This window comes from Atta cephalotes, assembly GCF_000143395.1.
Source record: "Atta cephalotes unplaced genomic scaffold scaffold00009, whole genome shotgun sequence".
In the NCBI taxonomy this organism is placed as follows: Eukaryota; Metazoa; Arthropoda; class Insecta; order Hymenoptera; family Formicidae; genus Atta; species Atta cephalotes.
Genome location: NW_012130073.1, coordinates 2,983,043 through 3,001,828, shown reverse-complemented (window position 1 = coordinate 3,001,828; position 18,786 = coordinate 2,983,043). Strand labels below are relative to the sequence as shown.

The 18,786-nt window shown below is 33.3% G+C and overlaps 2 protein-coding genes across 2 annotated transcripts in view; both read left to right on the top strand.

Annotated features, from left to right (window-relative positions):
• Window positions 1-3,655, top strand: part of LOC105627497 — a 4,284-nt gene extending 629 nt beyond the window's left edge. Inside the window, exons 2-11 of the mRNA XM_012208776.1 lie at window positions 200-262; window positions 615-743; window positions 849-983; window positions 1,058-1,215; window positions 1,557-1,622; window positions 1,968-2,118; window positions 2,192-2,392; window positions 2,462-3,089; window positions 3,171-3,447; window positions 3,523-3,655. Of these exons, the coding sequence (XP_012064166.1) occupies window positions 200-262; window positions 615-743; window positions 849-983; window positions 1,058-1,215; window positions 1,557-1,622; window positions 1,968-2,118; window positions 2,192-2,392; window positions 2,462-3,089; window positions 3,171-3,447; window positions 3,523-3,655 (1,941 nt within the window). The remainder of the gene's footprint in view (window positions 1-199; window positions 263-614; window positions 744-848; window positions 984-1,057; window positions 1,216-1,556; window positions 1,623-1,967; window positions 2,119-2,191; window positions 2,393-2,461; window positions 3,090-3,170; window positions 3,448-3,522) is intronic.
• A 5,487-nt stretch (window positions 3,656-9,142) lies between these two features.
• LOC105627495 (CLIP-associating protein 1-A) overlaps window positions 9,143-18,786 on the top strand; it is a 42,024-nt gene continuing 32,380 nt past the window's right edge. Inside the window, exon 1 of the mRNA XM_012208775.1 lies at window positions 9,143-9,331. Within this exon, the coding sequence (XP_012064165.1) occupies window positions 9,143-9,331 (189 nt within the window). The remainder of the gene's footprint in view (window positions 9,332-18,786) is intronic.

The window sequence follows — 18,786 nt, the reverse complement described above, 5'->3', positions numbered from 1 at the left end:
AAATTAATTTTCATATATAAATATTTTTAAGGAGGGGGAAATGAAACGTAGATTGTTTGCTCGAATAAAAAATTCGCGTATGTTTAAAATTTGTGTATAACTTTTTGTATTATAGCATATAAAATAAAAAATACTTTTTTTTAAATGATATCTGATTTAATATGTTTTCTGAAATGAAATGTATGATTTTTTATTTCAGATTGAACTTGAAAAATTAAACACAGCTACGGACGATATTAATAAACTAGAAGTTGATTTAGATGTAAGTACTAATTTTTATTAAAGCATGACCTTGCATTTGTAATTGTCCCTTGCCTGTCTAGATTTCGCATTGCGATATACAATATATATGAATGATGCTTGAGGAACAAAATTGCCGACAAGTTTTGAAACTGGTTGCGATTAGATTTCATTGAGATGATTGCTGTGTAAGATACATATAAATGGATAATGATTTGAAACGATGATCTTAACAGCACAGTCCATGATGGCTTCAAAGAAATAATTTTTAATTTGAGATTGTGGCTTGATTTGAGATTGTAGGAAATGTATACATCTTATACATCTTATATTCTATTCTTTCCGTCTAATAAGGAATTTTATTTCATGTTTAGGAAGCAAGAGCAACCTTTAGAGAATTACTCTGTGAATCAACAATTAAGATTGACACTTTGGCTAAGAAACTTGGAGCTTGCATTGAAAAATCCAGACCATACTATGACGCTAGGTTTAAAGCAAAAGAGGTAAGTATATTTATATCTAGATAACTATTACATTTCTATCTTAGATTTATAAATATATATATATATATATATATATATATATATATATAAACATTTTTATTTCAGGCATTACAAGAAACGCAGAAGGCTGCGATTAGATTTGAGAGAGCCAACAGTCAACATTCGGCAGCTAAAGAAATGGTTTACTTAGCCGAGGAAGGACTACGGACCGAAGGAAGATGTTTTGATCACGCTTGGCAAGTAAGACTCTTCAAGGTCAAGTCTTGAGAAAAATTATATGCAAGGTATTACGCAAGTAATGAAATATATTATAGGAAATGTTGAATCATGCTACGTCGCGAGTTAATGAGTCGGAGCATGAGAGAGCTCTCTCTGAAGCTGAACACAGGCACACAACTGTGTTATATCACAAAGCGGAACACGAAGTTCAAAGGTTGCAGCGTGAATTGAAGCGTACTATTGCTAAATCTAGGTACGTAAGGAACCTGCCGCCCTCTTCTCATTAATGGAGCTCGAATATACCTACCTTCCCAATGGTTTTTTTATAATGCATGAAATTATCGCATATAGTTATTTTTTTTATATGAACCACTTTTTGAAGAGCTAAAAAACCTTGTATACAACCAAGTTAATCGGAACACGATAAATGTTTTATATACAAAACCTCTTATTGTTTCTTCCTATTGCTATAGACATATTTTATCTCTACTTAAATAATCATCGAATTACTTTCGAATGATTATTACGTTTATGTTGTTTTCTATAGACCACTTATGGTATTTATGTGTTTTGGTTATATGTTCATGTTGGCAGTATGGGTGCACGCCGCAGCTTGCTTCTGATAAACAGTATCGCCTACAGGCACAACTTGCTCATGTTGTAAGTAGGATAGATATTCTTTTTTATTTTTTTAAATACACGACATTTATTTTGAGTGTGTTTCGAACTCCATTTATTTATTTTAATCATCATCCTGATTGTGCATGAATTATTATAATTATATTTTTGAGAATATTTCGAATGTACAATTTGCTAGATTTTTTTATTGATCCTTTCACGATAGATGTACTGCACACAAAATTTATCAAATTGCTTCTTCCTAATCAAATTGCCATGCAACAAATTCTTATGCATAAATATATTATATTACATTCAAATGCTGATTGTAAAAACATATCATTTTTACATAGTTCTAACTTAATGAAATATTACATAATCACATAGGCCTTACTATGAGATGAAAGCGCACTTTAATCAAATGTTGGAGGAACAAAAGATGAAAGTCAGTGCACTGGAGAGATCAGTTGGTGAAGCAAAAGCTTCGTACGCGGAAGCATTACGAAATTTAGAAAAGATCAGCGACGAAATTCACAGGGTATAAATATAGACTTGTGTGAATATAATGTGATTCAAACTGTGTAAAATTTTCATTATACTTTTGCTAATAGACAAGAAGATACGATGGTATAGACGAATATGATAAGAGTATACAAGATGCGCCCGATCGCTCCGCTGCGCAAATTAATACGGCAACTCCAACAGATTCCAGTGTAACTGGTTCTCCAGACAGCACGGATTACACTAGTGACGAATACTTACGCCTTCCCGATAAGATGAGTCCGAACGTGCCATGTCCCATGCCTACAAGAGTAAGTATACATTTCTGGCAAATCGTACTTCTTAATTTCATTAATCGATAAATAATTCTTTTTTTTCAGATCGAGAGAGATTCATCGTCGGAGTACCTGGGCCTAAATAATCTGAATCTTTCATCCACAGAACCTCGTAAATACATAAAACGGGACCGTCCACGAAGCATTGCTGCGACCGACTCGAAACATATCGTATCTCTAAATCATACAAGTTCTTCTGCACCAGGCCTGACGGATTTGTCGGGCATTATATCTCCGGTTGAAAAGAGAGTTAAAATTCAAACGCCCGTAAACGATCGCAAGAATAATTCTACTAATTCTCAAAACGGAGAGGAGTGGACGGAAATTAGCCTGAACAATTCGCCGGATGAAGTTTATTACAATAATGACGTGTATTCCGATGAGGAAGATCAAATTCCCTACAAACCGCTACCGATGGATCTAAGTCCAGAACTTGCTCAGACAATTAATGCTACCAGCGAACCGCCGAAAGAACAAACTAGCCGAAGGAGATTAGTAACGCAAAAATCTTTACCCACAATGTCGAAAGTAAATGAAGTTACCTTAAGCGAAGAGAAGAAAGCCGAAGTTACGAGAAGTCCGTCAGTAAAAAATAGAAGCAAGCTCGATGGTAGCTTAGCTAATTGGATAACTAGAAGTTCAGCCGGTGGTGAAACTAGTGGTGGTAGTTCCAGTAAGTGGATGAATGTGTGGGTCTTTGATAAATTTCATATATTGTGAGATGTAGATTTATATGTTAACATTGTTATTTCAGCGAATTCAAGTAGAAGACAATCTCTCGATATGTTGTGGAGTGGCGGTACCGGGGAGCGTGTTAAAGAATTACTCAATCACGGCATGATGATGCTAAACATATCTAGCTTAACGGAACGACGTTCCAGCGAACCAAAGACAGCGGAGAGAGACAAGGATAAGTCTGACAAGTCTGAAAAGTCGGAAGTTAAAGGAAAGAAAGTCCCAAGTCCGTTAGAAAAAACAATGAGCTATCTCAATGCTGATGAGGAGACGTCGGACAGCGAAAGTTTAGCTAGGTAAGTTTATACTGCTATATTCTCATCAATCAACAATATCTTAATTTTTCTTTTTCTTATCAAATTTGCAATTAGCGTGGAGATGCTAACAGAGGATCAAATCTCTTCACTCATGATGGAGCCGGACATGAATCAAGTATGCCAAGAGATTCTGGGAACTCCCTTAGTCGAAGTATGTCCGTTGTTGCAACAATTACAGCAACAATAGCCTTATCGCAGAGGAATTTGCACGACAAAGTGGCAAAGATTCAACAATAGAAAGTGTTCAAGATTATAAATCGGTAACATAATTAAGATACATCTCATTTTTGTTACGCTACTGCATTATCATATTATGTTTCTGTCTATTGTGTGTCGCAGATTTTTCTATTGTATGTGATATAGGACAAAGCAGGGCAAAGAAAAGGTTGTATTTCCAAGTAATTGTCAGATTCTACATTATTTATGGGTTTTACTAGATATTATCAAGTTATTATTAGTTAGAAAAGTAATATTTATATGCTTAGAAATATTTATATGCTTAGAAAATATAATCGGTTAAAGCTTTTAGTCAATTCAAAACTTGCGTTAAAAATGTCTCATTAGCTTCTCGGGCACTACAAAGCCTAATGTCATTTTTTGTGGATACGCTTATATAATATCTCAGCTTGTGAAGAGAGTGTTTTCGAATTTATTCTATAAAATCTTTAACATTTAAGATTTGGTAAAACTATGAAACATCAGTCGCTGAGAAAGCAATATGTAGTTACTTTTCTAGGATACTGTGTAGTTTAATCTAGATACTCATACACAAATTTATTCCAAGTCGCATCGACTATTTTTTGCTTGCCTTTATATGCGACTATTATCACGTTAAAATCTCTCGGAGCGTTTAACAAATATATTAGAATATTGTGCTATCATAGCGAAATATCAAACAATTTAGACAAATTAGAAACAAAACAAGGGTTACATTCACCACGCTACGTTCAAAGATAACTCAAGAAGATAACTTTAATAAGATCCATTTCTAGTAATGTAAATTAACTTTTGATTTAATTTATTTCTTTATCTTTTTCTAATTTTTTTAACTAGAAAAGATAAAAAGTAAGTTAACCCGAGATTAAAGTTAATTTGTTGGTAGAAATGGACGCAGGATAAGCACTTCCTTGTCTATCTCTATCTCTTTTTCGTCAAAATATGATCGGTCAGTCCACTAAGTTATTCGCGAAGCATACCACCGAAAGAAAAAAAACATATATAGAAAGTTACAAGATGCCAATTATGACTGCGATGGTCAGATTATCTTTAATGCGGAACATACTGTATATATAAGCGTAGCATAATAATAACAATTCTAAACGTACATAAGTCTGTGTGCAAAACATACTGTTGGCATCGTAAATACCTGAAGAGAACTCGTTTTGAATTTCATTAATATAATTCGTTACGCGAAGCTGTACATTCGATCAATGACAGCACATTTTGAGCACAGATCAGGATTTTCACGGCTTTTTGGCAATCATGCTGTTTCATATACGAAGCTTCGCGATAGTAAGACAGTATTCATTCTAATCAGATTGAACAAGATATTTTTTAATATTTTTCGTTCTAACGCGAGGCGTGCCTGTCAATAAAATATCTTATGGCTGTCCCGAGATTGCTATGCGAAAAGCGAATGTTATACAAGTTATTAACGAGTTATGAACAAAATAGTCTGGATACTCGATGATAGTAATAATAATAGATTGAAGGCTTACGCGAACGAATTCAGACACTCGGGATGAGTGAAATTTAAATGTAGCTCCATCATTTTTATTGCTGCGTATTGTGATATAGCTCTTAGCAATTTTAGACATTCAGTTTTGGATTTTCCAATTGTCAAACGAAAAACATTAGTGCAAAGGATGCATGCAATATGCTATTTATAAAGAGAGTAATATATATATAATATAAATTAATAATATATATACAAATTATTTATATATAAATTAAGTTATATTTATACACATACAGATCTTATTTATTTTGAGCGTAATTCTGTAACCGGCGTTAATTGACACTTTTCATACAGCATTCGTCAATTTTTATAAGGTGGCAATTATGCTTCTTAAAGGATTGTTTTATGACTCGCGACTTGTCAAAGGATCTCTCTGTGTATATCGTGTGAATATACAACATTATTTAATTACAAATAGTGTTGCAGTTATTAGGAGTATGCTCCACTTGGCGTACGCAATGTTCGCAAGCATCATTTCATCCTTGTTTATAAAATATTGAACAAAGATAAAATGATGCACGCGAGCTTTGTTGCTAACGCTAAGTGGGACATATCCCAGATTTCGCTATCAAAAAATGTTGTATGTTATACACGTACAGACAGGCTCACGCAGATATCATTATTGCCACTCTTCTGTAACATATAATCAATCTATTCGTGATCGCGCTTTAATATTAAAGTTGGCGCCGAATATTTTCATATACGTACAAAAAACGACAAGCGTAATTCGCTCATTTGAATTATTCGCTCAAAAATCATAGAAAAAAGAATGAAAATGAGACGCCATGATGTCTTTTTGCCGATCTTAATTATTTCGCTCGCACTTTCTATTCATATATATAGGTTGTAACGTGCACTGTTATATTCATAATGCCAAATTATATCCACAATTTGAGTTAGTTTTAATTTCTATAAGTCGCCACTGCTTCTATTTAATATGTTTAATTTAATTAAAATAATGAAGTTAAACGATTTAACTCAAGAAAATGTATTAAATTTGACACAAATTTAGTTGTTTACTAAATGTATATACATTAATATTTACTTTGAAACTAATTATAGGAATTAATTAAATTTTGACACACATACATACTGAGAGAAAAATGTACCAAATAATTATTTGAATATTATTAATATAACATTCACTTACGGAAAATAAATATTTGCTAAAAAAAATATAATAATAGTTGAATCAAATTAATGATTCTCATACCAAATAAATGTTTACGTAAATATTCAACTGGCATTATTCAAATATTTATCAAAATTTATGCATTTTTCTCTCAGTGTGAAGGTTAAAAACAAAATATTATTTAACTCAAGGGATTGTTCCTCTGTTCATCTAATAGTGTATAACTTCGTATGAATAAAGATTATATAAGAATTTTATTAAACGGCGGAATATCGAAGGCTGAAGATCGTTCGTCGAAATTCCACATAATCACAGCGTCGTCGCGCTCGCGAGATGTATTTTTTGTCCCGTGTTTTTCAGTAACGACGATACAGCGAGCGGGGACGCACAGCGATAGCGATAACAAAATGTATTGTATATACCTAATATTGTATATGTGAATGTAACTATGTATATATACATCATTATCCTCCATTAAAACATCATTACGAAAAGCGTACGCAGAAACGCGCGTCTAACGAATATGATTCACCTATCGAAACCGTTCGAATACAAATCGAATGACTGGCCGCAGTTCGTACGAATGCAACTTCACGCTGCACTATTCTCGCGAGATATAATCTGATGTAATCGCCATTGCGTTTCTGAAAAAGGGATAAGCGATAAATACCTTTATCATGGCCTCATTCAACGTACATCAAATCAGAGGATCGATCGTATATTTTGAAACGAAATGAAAATTACAAAAGTGAACAAATTTACTAGAATGTTCGTAATTAATCGTTTAACAATGAATTTGCTCATTTTTATAATTTTCATTTCATTTCAAGATATATATGTAATTGATCTCTCCTGCATTTTTATTAATAAGTTATGACACGATATTAAACTTTGAAAGGAAAGAACAGAAAATATGGGATCAGTGTGAATAAAATTATGCAACAATTAATTAACTTAATTATATTACTTCAATTATTACAATTGTATTATTCCAATTCTTAATTAATTGTTGCATTATTTTGATGTAAAACCTATCAATTATTAATTGTATTATTTTCATGCATCAATTACCATGTTAAATTATTTACGGTTTTTTCTTTTAATAATTTTTCTCGAGTCACTTTGACTGACCTCATTGTTCACTTGAATTTAAATCGATTGGATACGCCATGATCGCCGCCATCGTCCAGAAAATCAGAGGAACGATTCTACAATTAATCTCGCGAAAAACGAATAAACGTCCGGATACAACGATGCGACAGTGGAATTCTGTCATTATATGTTCATAACGACAATCATTGCGCAGTATTTTATATCCCCGATGAAAAATCGGAGCGTAAATCGAATATAATGGGAGAGTAATAGAAGCATTCATTTTAACATGAATCAATATTTCTGAAAATCGAAATCCATTTCAATTCATTTCAATCCATTTCAATCCATTTTCGTTTGCTGGGAAGTAACAGAAGCGTAAATGAAACTTTTAGAAGGAAAATTAGAACAATGAAATGTAAAAGAAGCACTTACGCTTCTTTTATATTTTGATGTTTCAATTTTCACCTTCTAGAAGTTTACGCTTCTGTTATTTCCCGGCAAACGAGAATGAATTGAATTGGATTCAGATTTCCAGAAATATTGTCTTTGATCTAAAAATAATATTAGCTTTTTCTGTGCACATGAACACATTTGTGAATATTTAATTCAAAATGTTTAATTCAAAATTTTGAATAGAAAATGCAGTTTTTCAATCCAATTGCATCCAATTGAATCCAATTGCATCCAATTAAATCCAATTAAATCCAAAAAAAAATATTCGCTATTTAAAATACGCATTCGGATAGAAAAACATTTCAATTCATTTTAATCCATTCTCGTTTGCTGGGTCTCCCATTACATTTGTGACTTACGCTCTGATTTTTATTTTTATTAGGGATAGTAAAAAAAACTGCACAACTGTCGTTATGAACTTATAACGATTATGATGTCTTTATATCATGATAACGACCGCATAATGAGATACAACATACAAGAGTAGCCAAGCAGATGCGAAACGCAACAATATAATACGCGGCAATGCACAACGGCCGTGGGACGACGCGACACGATGCGACGCAATTCAAACGACAGTTACCAGACGCGACCGTTTGAAACGTAGTTCGCTCGGCGGCTGAGTGGCGGCGCGCGCAGCGTGCAGCGGCGCAACGAACACCAACCGCTATGATGGGGAAACGAAAATGGCGTCGCGTGCACGGTGCCGATGATCCCTCGTTTCGCCGCGTTCGTGTTCGGGTAGTTGCGGTGTGTACGGACTACGGCGTTCGACTGAGCGTCTCAACAACAACGACGACGGACATTAATCGGCGTGTAGTGTGTGCAATACGAGAATCGTTCGGTGAATAACCAGGTTCGCTTGGCGATCGTGCCGCACGTACGAACGTTACTTACGGCGAACGGCGGTGGCGGCGGCAACGACGAGTGTCGCAGTGATTAAATCGTGCAGACTTCGTCGGTACCGGCGGACTCGCGATAATCCTCCTGTTGTTTCCTTTTCGTCGCGAGAACCGACCTCATCTCGCTGGCATGACGAAGGACGCGATATCTCCGTTTTCCGCGGCGAGGTAATGTGTGTTGACGTGCGCGAGTGAGAAACACCTCTCCGCGTATCGTCCTTGTCCCGTTTTGTGATCGAGAGGCAACCCGCGGGTGAGATCATCTACAGGAGGCGGCGACGAGAACGACGTGCGCAGCCACGACGACGGCGACGTGACGGGGCGACGTGCGACGTCTAGCATCTCCGCCCGACCATGGCGGTGAATCCGCGTGATATGGACGGCTTCATGCCGCTCCTGTCAACGACGGATATCAAGAAGAAGCTCAACGTCGGCATCGCACTGCTCAATTTCCTCGGCGATTTGAGCAAGAGCATCGAGTGCCAGGACATCGGCATGTTCATCGACAATGTTATTCCCTGGCTCGGCAACGGCAATCCCAAGGTAAGCGTTCGACGACGGCGACAATGTCGATGTCTAAAGTCGCCCGCGACAACATCTAATCATTCCAAACGCACCTAACCTTCATCCAATTTTCCGGCTACTTTCCGTGACTTTCACGTTATTTATAGATACTTGATTATGTTTGTCCTCCACTTTATTAAGTGCTAAAATTAAAACGGAGACGGAAAAACTCGATTTTTTTCTCCTCCCAAAGTGATGCACGAGTAGCTGATTTCATAGAATGTTGATAAACGTTTATTGATAAAAGAATAAGACTGGATATATTTTGTACAAAAAATTTACCGTTATTAAGTGTTATTTATCGCTTTAAAGATTACATCAAGAATGACTTTTATAACATTCATTATATTTTAGGAATTGTTGACACTTGTATTAAAATTAAGATGCTCTTTATGTGCTGTTCTCTGTTAAAGTTGAATTATAATTGAGGAAAAGATGGAGCAATATGAATTCAAATTAATTCACCTTTAACCTTGTATAACCAGAGTTTTTTGCTGGATAAAATAAAATTACATAACTGGTAAGCAAGGAACGTTGATTAAATCGTGGGCTGCGTTCAACAGAAAAAAAAAGTTTTGCAGCTTTGTAAGTCTTTAATATAATTGATTTATGCCCTTTGTTCCTCAGGGATTTAGATATATAAACAAATTATATTAAAGAATCTTACAACAATTATAAAACTTTTTTCTGCTGAACGCAGTCATTAAAATTTAAAGGATGCATTCATTTATCCTTGTTTAACACTTGGTGAACAACAAGGATAAAGTAATACTTCTGCGCTAACCGAATGCAGGGAAATAATATAAATATATGAATATGCCCTATAATAACTTAACTCGTAATTGAAGCATATGGGTTTGGTGACTTTAGGTGACATTTTTAAATAATAAATTTTAAATAGTACAGTAATTTGGAATAATTTTATAGCTAATTTGGAATATAATACTTTTAAAGCTTGTCGTTGTAAAGTAATAATACAATAAAGAAAATAATATGAGATAATAGTGAATTGAAAAGTAATAATAAAATATGTTTATGTTATTAAATATTATAGGGGCTGTTTTAAAATCATAAACTTCTTCAGCCAAAAGAATTAAATAAGTACGTAAATAAGTACATAAATAAAGATTAAAAGAGGATCATACTTGATAGAAAATTAAAATCTAAACGTTATTAAAACAAACTAATATTATAAAAACACTGTCCAAACAAATGTGTATATCATCAGTTAATTAAATAAATTTTATTTAATAAAAGAAAGAACAAATAGTATATCAGACATAAAATGTAAAATACGTTGCATATTATTTTGTTGGAAAACATAGTTAGCCTCCTCAAACTGAGACAGAAGAAAGAATCTTATCCAGGATAGTTAAAATGTTAAAATCATTAGAAACCAAAATCTTTTCAGGTCAGAAGAACATCAAAAGAATGGCATTTTGAATAGATGACACACATATATTTCCCAGACAATATTCGATTATTATTGTCGCAGACTAGTCTACGAGAATTTACTTACAACTACCAAATATAATCCAGCAAATGTGCAGGTATATCATCTTTTTCAATATGTCATTCTTCTGACCTGAGAGCTTAAGATCTTCGTTTCTGATTTTAACATTTTGACTGCCCCGGACAAGATTCTTTTTTACAATAAATATATTTATAATAAGATTTATTCTTTTTTTTTATCGATAAACTCTCAGAACTGATACACAGTGCAGTAAGTTGAAGTGAAGGGCCTTAAATCACAAAAAAATATGTATCCTCGTTACGGATTAAATCACATGGCAGTACAAAAGGTTAACACTCAATCGAAGTCAACAACGTTGGATTCGCGGCTGCGAGGTCTCCTAGTCGAGCACATGACGTGAGCGGTCCATAAATGGAGAAAGGAGACGATTGATCAGTCGCCATCGCCTGCCTTCGGCGTGCTCCGTAAAACGCCGCTTTTTCGCACTCGCACGTGAGAACGTTACCGCCCCTGTTCTCACCTGTGCGTCGCGAAATGGGAACAACCGATTTAGCATCTGTATGGCACGGAGCAACGTGCCGGAGTAAGTAGTCCGGTGCCGATGAAAGTGCCATTTGTCATAATTTACTACTGTTTCCTCGGCGCTGTGAATGACCAGCATACGTTCAATTTTTTTCTTCTTATTTTCTCCGATAAGTTCAAGTGACTCTCCGGAAAAATAATACATCTCTTTACAATTTTATGATTCTCGGAACTTGTATTTATCTTTTCTATCTTAGAATATATCTTGTGAATATTTTATTTGTTGATTAACTTGGGCTTAGTCTGACGATAAAATAAAAACTGTATTTTTCTATCTATGGTTAATCATTAAGTTGATAATTTTGTAGTGAACTTTTAAGCCTTCACAATAGGCTTATTTTTTTCTGGATTGAACTTCTTTGCACGGTCCATTTTCTTATTCTTATCCTTCTTATTATTTTTTTATGTCGGTGAGAAAAAGAGAAAAAATAAACCGTGCAAGAAATTCAGTCCTGACGTGGAAAAAGAAAAGGCCTTATGCAAGATTATCTAAAAAGTAAAGGTTACCAAGAAATTCATGAATGAATTTCATTGATAAAACTCTAATTTTTAGATATAATCATATATTGTGAAAACGAACCTTAAAATCTAAACCACAACGGAACCATTGATGTAGTGATTAATCATAACATAGAAATACACAATTTTTATATTATCATCAAATTAATTTTTAGTATATACAATGATTTTCCAATTCTTTACTATACATGATAGATTATTTGTGTTCCCCATTAATTTTCATCATTTTAACAAATGCACACAATTATTAAATGATTTTTACATATACTTCTTTAAAAAGTATAAGATTATTCGTTAAAAAAAATTTTATATAAATATTGTAACTGATTATTTGATGCTTTTATTTAATTAATTTATTAATTTAATTTTTCGAAGAAAAGAAATGTGCAGGACATAATGACCCAATCATATGTACTAAGGGTTAAGTGAGATTACATCTAAATTACGAGTTAATCAGATAATGAAAAATCAAAGACGAAAGCACAAGTCATTTCGCGCAAGCTGCAATATTGGTCGTTGCGAAATATTTACTTAACGACAAATATATTAGACGAAGATGCGAGACGAAAATCAGAGAAGCTATGATGATGTTTAAGAGGATTTAAAAGGCCGTGATCGACGCTTTAAATTGCGAATTGCAGCAAAGAATATACAGCTGTTTATTGTAAAGATTCAATTATCTTACTCTGTATATGCGAAAGATCAATGTCACGTCATCACATTTAAGACTCAATGCTAATAAACGTTGTAAATTATAACGCCGTGCACGATGTAAACAATCTTTCGAAAGCATCAAGACAGCGACGTAATGTGTCGATCATTTATTTATTATCGAGAACATATCTTCCATTTTATTACAATCGATACGATACTCTGCAATACGATGAAAATCCGAGCAATGAAACTCGACACGTGCATGGCAAATGAGTAGTGTAATGTAGTGTAATGTAGAAAGCAGTTAATTAACTCATAACAGGAACATGAGTCTTGGGATTCATTAAAGTTCTTGTTATTAGTTTTTTTAAGAATTTTTTAAGTTTATAGTATATTCTTAATCTATAATAATCTATTAATCTATCTCTTAATCTATAATCTGGTGTAACACTGTTTGAGAAATACAAATAAAAGTTAAATTAAATTAAATTAAATTAAATTAAATTAAATATTATTGATAGAATTTGTTGATTCTAAATCTTGTTCGATATAAATACGTTGAATTTTTTTTCTAGAAAATTTCTTTTTTTAATTCTTTTTTTAAATTATTACCAGAGTTACCAGAACTCATATGTTTCATTATGGATTAATGTAATCTAACACGTTGAGCTTTCCTTGTATTATATATTGCGCAAGAAACACAAGCAACGCGTATTTTCGTAAAGATACTGTATAAGGAAAGCGACATGTTTATATACATTAACACAGTAAGCTTTTAATCTTTATTTCCTGCGAATATGGATATATCGATTTCGACCGCATTCATCCGACGTACAATGCACTATTGAACACAAGAATTGGAGAACAAAATATGTACGTAATGAGACAAATATCTATACAAGGACTAAAGCGAAAATAGAATAAACATTCGTGCGTTTAATTAATTAGACAAACAAGATGAGAGATATAAACGTGAAAGTTTATGTCATCGTAATATATGAAGATAATTGAATGCATTACTATGAATTGTACTTCTATATTTCCTCATATCTTTTTTTATGGATGTTTATTTTCCCCTCTTCATAACTGTTACATTACATTAGATCTCACTCGATCCTAATTTTGTATGATCGCCGGCCAGGGTGTGTCGAGTGACAAACTTATTACTTTATATGCGCCTGTGCGTGCCAGGGGTTCTCAGTATGTCTTCCAGTTTTCATGCAGCGTATGCAACCTTTAAAGGGAGTCTAAAATCGTCTGTTTTACCGATTCAAGATCTATACACATGTCATTGATACATTACTGTAGTACATTATTACTTCAACATGCATATACACATTTTCAATATCACACACATATAAATTTTTCAACTATCTTTAATATTATACACTGAAAAAGATGGTCTGGATTAAACAGTAATGGAAAATGGAGGAATCAGAATTTTCTAATTAAATCTACTAGAATTTGAGATAGCTAGAATTCTGATTGATATAATTATTCTGGTAAAAATAAGAATTTTAGTAGATTTTGATAGAAATGTGTATATCTAATTGAGATAACCAAAATTCTGGTTATCTCAACTAGAATTCTAATAAATTTAATCACAAAAATTTCTAACTTCTTTTCGTTTTTGATTTAATATCAACTAATTTGGACTGTATCATTTATAGTTTAATTATAAAAAAGGATTTTTAAATCTATAAAAGCAATTCGAAAAATACTTATTTGAAAAATAATCAGTGAAACACAGATGACTTTAAAATCCTCTTAACACTCGGATAAGCAGGATGATCTCTGCCGTTATAAAATTAGATACTTTCATACAGTCGGAGAGACCGTACTTTCAAATTCAGTTTATTTTTGTCACGAAGCTAATTCTCGTGATCGTTAGACTTTCTCTCATCATATGTTTATGTTGAATATTCTTTTTTACGACCGCATTTCTAAGAAAGAACGTTGCACTTTGTGACATACCGAGAAGAAATATTTCGAGATCTTCTTTTGGCAAAGGAACGATTCGCTGATATGATCTTTAAATTGCATAATTTGCATCGAGTAATCGGGAGCAATCGAGTTTACGACGTGTTATTGTTGCCGATTGAGTTGTACTCCTACGTTCTCGGTACTCCCTCGAATTAAATATGCCATCGTTTATTTACTTATTTCATTTGTCAGACCTTCGAGAATAACGGTCATGACCATAGATGTATAATCGGTCATGACGTAATCGAACTAAAAGAACACGTAACCTGTTCGTTAAATTTTTAATTAATTTGCATAACTAGCTTCTCCTGAACTTGTTCCGATTTCCAATGTCAGAATTTAAACCCCAGAATTTAAGTAGATAAAAAGCTTTGAATTAAATTTCGCTGAACATGTGTTGGCTTGAAAATTCGTTCAATTTATTTTTTTTCGCTAATCGAAGGATCTCGGAGCTCGGTTCACTCACGAATAAGGGAAAAAACTTTCACGCCATGTATGTAACGTGTCTTTTGCTAACGTGTCCCAAAGACGCAAGGATGTTGTTTAGTCGAAGCCATCAAGTCGCTAAATGCTCTCCGGTAATGGTTGAGAGTACAGCCGATGTGAGAGTTTTTGACCCCTTCAAGAGAAATGCGCAGCCCGAGTGACAGTTTAATGGACTATCGAGAGCGGTTTGAAACTTTACTATGAGATTTGAAACATCAGGTACGGTACATAACCAGTTATTTAAACTTACCTTCCGCACATAATCTTTCCTCTTTATGTTAAAATTTTCGTCATGTCAGCCTTCAATAAGTACTTGAAATAAAGCTTAAATTTATGTAATCAATTAAAAAACTTCAAGATTATTCTTGAATAAAAGTTTGTTCATTAAATATTGATAAATCTTGTTCATGAAATCTTGATAAGACTTGATAAATCTTTGACAAGATATAGTTTCACGGACGATGATTTGTTTACAAGTTATCATTAATTGAAATGTTGAAAGTTATATCGTGTAGCAAAATCTACATACTTGAAAATCTACATACGAGTAGGAATAAGAAATCGCTCTTGTCGTTTGGGCGGTAACTCTGAATGACTCATCGTAACGTTATATTTTTATATCTGGTCGATCGATTTTTTGATATAAAAAATGCGGAACTTTTTTATCTTTATGTAGACCTACAGAAACTACGAAAAGTACTATTTGGAACTGTAATTATTTTACGATATCTCCAAGAATAATAGATTAGCAACTAATTTTTTTAAATGTTGGTGTTGCTTGACTTTTTTTAAAACTTTTATATTTTATATTTGTGTAATTATTGTTTCCTTTTATATTAATAAAATGTATTAACTTCAGATACTCTTTATCATACTGATTTACTTAGAAATTTCGCTATTTCATTTACTTATCGAATTACTTCTCCGTGTTTGAAATTGATATATGCGTGAATTTTTATTAAAAAATTTATCACCACCGATTATTGAAAGATCGATCGCTTTACGTCACTCTACATTTCCATTGGTGTGAAGTTTTACAAAAATTGCTTTGGATAATAATAAGTAGATAATCGAAATGAATTTTGGATGCTAAAAATTGGATGTTCCTACATGAACTTACACGTATGAATTTATACATGTCTTGATACATGTACGCCTATACATAGGAAAAATTACGCTTGTTTGTATATATAATACAATCGAGCAGCAATCATTGCTATTTTTAACGTGGCTTTTTATTGTCATTCGAGTCACCTATCCATTTCCTCCGTATTTTTCTTTATAACTCCTACATTTTCATAACAATCTCTGCAAAGATCTATGTGAGAGGAAGTAGAGTTCCATTAATTCTGTATATTTGCTCAAAATTACAAATTGCTTTCCTCCTATTATTAAGAAAAAAATTGTTCATTTGACTACATTAATTTGTCTTTCGATGAAAAATGTATGTCAAATTTTATATTTGATTTAAATTATACATACATTCTCCAACAAAAAAATACAGAATTAAATTAACTTTAATCAAATAAACGATGTTTTTTTTTTCATTGTAGAGAGCAATCTTTTTCACTTTTCAAGTTTCGTTCGCTGATTAAAGTTGCATTCAGGGAAAAATTGCTTCTTCAATATCAAATGTTTACTTGGTATCTTTTAGATTTAAGAACGTGCTCTTGCGATTTAATTATGGAACTCATGCCCTTCCACTCGATTCGAGAGAGCGACCGTCATTCACTTCTCACAATGCCTCGTTCAGTTCGCATAATGCGCTGGCAAGTCGGACGTCAGTAAACTAAACGAAATATAGACAGCGAAATATAGAGGCGCGTGTCACGCTTAATTCTTACGATTAAAATTTCGGACGAGAATCGAACGTGAATGAGTGATTATCGTTCGACGCAAACACTTGTTGCCATCGCGCGAATTTTGAACCCGCAAATGCACGCGTCATTTTCACCTTCGAGGACAGGAACAAAAACGAGGACGATAAACTCGGGAGTGCGTTAAAAGCGGGCCTTTTCAACTGTCCACTGCCCACGACGATCCATTGTGTTCGATCGTAAGAATAGGGTATGCACCGCTGAAAAAAAGCTTCGCTTTCTCGGCTGGTAGAGTCTTAATGAATACACCTTGTCCTCCAAGAAGAGAGTCGCAGACTATCCTTAATCTTCAGTAAAACGCTTTTCGTTCTGATTCACGATTTTGGCAGACAGAGAGAACGAAATGAAGCATGTTTCCTTTACGAGTTATGCCTTATAATTGTTAGCCAAGACTTTCTTTCTGTCCCGGTTCCTTGAAATGAAAGAACCGGCTACGTATAATGGTTTATTTGTTAAACTTCCTCTACATTTTAATTCCACGATATTTTCTGATACCAAGATACATTTATTGTTAGATTGTTTCTACTTTTTATTATTTCGTGTTTTTATCTACATTTTGTATTTATAGCTATGAGATATTTTTCATGTTATTTTAAGTTTTTGACGACACAGTGGTTTTCCATTTAATGACACAAATCGACACAAACATCATTCTATTTTTCTTCAATAATTAACAAAGATAGAACGATTCTTGTGACGATTTATTACCAAATGAAAAGCTTCATCTGTTAGATATTAAAGGAGCAATGACATTCCCACAATTCCTTAAATTAAATAACATTTTATTATTTTATTTTTTTTGACTTCCATATGTAAACAATTCATTTCTGTGGTTACTCTTCAAATTTCTTCAAATGAAATCTCACTCCAAAAAAATGAAAATCTTGTTGATTCAATAATAGTATTAATAAAACAAAGAAAATCTTAACAAGAGCATAATGTATTTGTTTCATTAATAATGTTATTAAAAGTAACAAAATTATTTTCAATTAAAATAATGCTATTGATATAATTTTTTTTAGTGTACTAACTTAAATTAAAAATAATTTAAATCAGGCATAATAATAATAATTCTGAAGTACGGGAGCGAGATTTATAAAATATTGTTGACTTGTAAAATGTTGACTATAATTTTGTTTCTCATGTAAATACTTATTTTAAAAAAAATCTTATTCGTGTTTGCAGTCAAGCGAGCGGTACGAATGAAATGCAATGTTTTTACATTATCACACTTTAAGTAAAGACATAAAATGTAGATAAGTAGAATCTTAAAGCGCAAAGTACTCTTTGTTGTCGAACCATGTCGCCTGGTTGTGAATCGTGTAATTAGACTTAACAATGTCTTACGGAACGATAACTGCACCATTTCTGCAAGGCACGAATGCACCGTGTATTGATGTCAAGGGTACAGGACAAAACGTGAACCGAATCGAACTACCGTAGCCTCTACAGCCGTCATGTTTTACTCGTTTCTTTTTTTGCCCCGCCACGGAGATGTTTCCTTTTCAGGATTTAATGTATGACATCACCCTCACCTCGATGTTTTTTTACATACGTACGGTGTGCGCACGCAAACGTTTTACGTCTCTTACATAATGTTACTCATTACTTGCGTAAAATATATCTATTTTTGCAACATTCGCGGTGACTTAAACTTTTGTCTGCAAACAAATTTTTTATCTCTCCATCTAACCCAAGTTTTTTTGCTGTTCACACTAAAAAGAATATTTATTAAATTTTAATACATATTTCTTCGAATGGTGTTAAGAAAACATTTACTCTCTCTCTCTCTCTCTCTCTCTCTCTCTCTCTCTCTCTCTCTCTACTCTACGACGACGACGACGACGACGAGAGAGAGA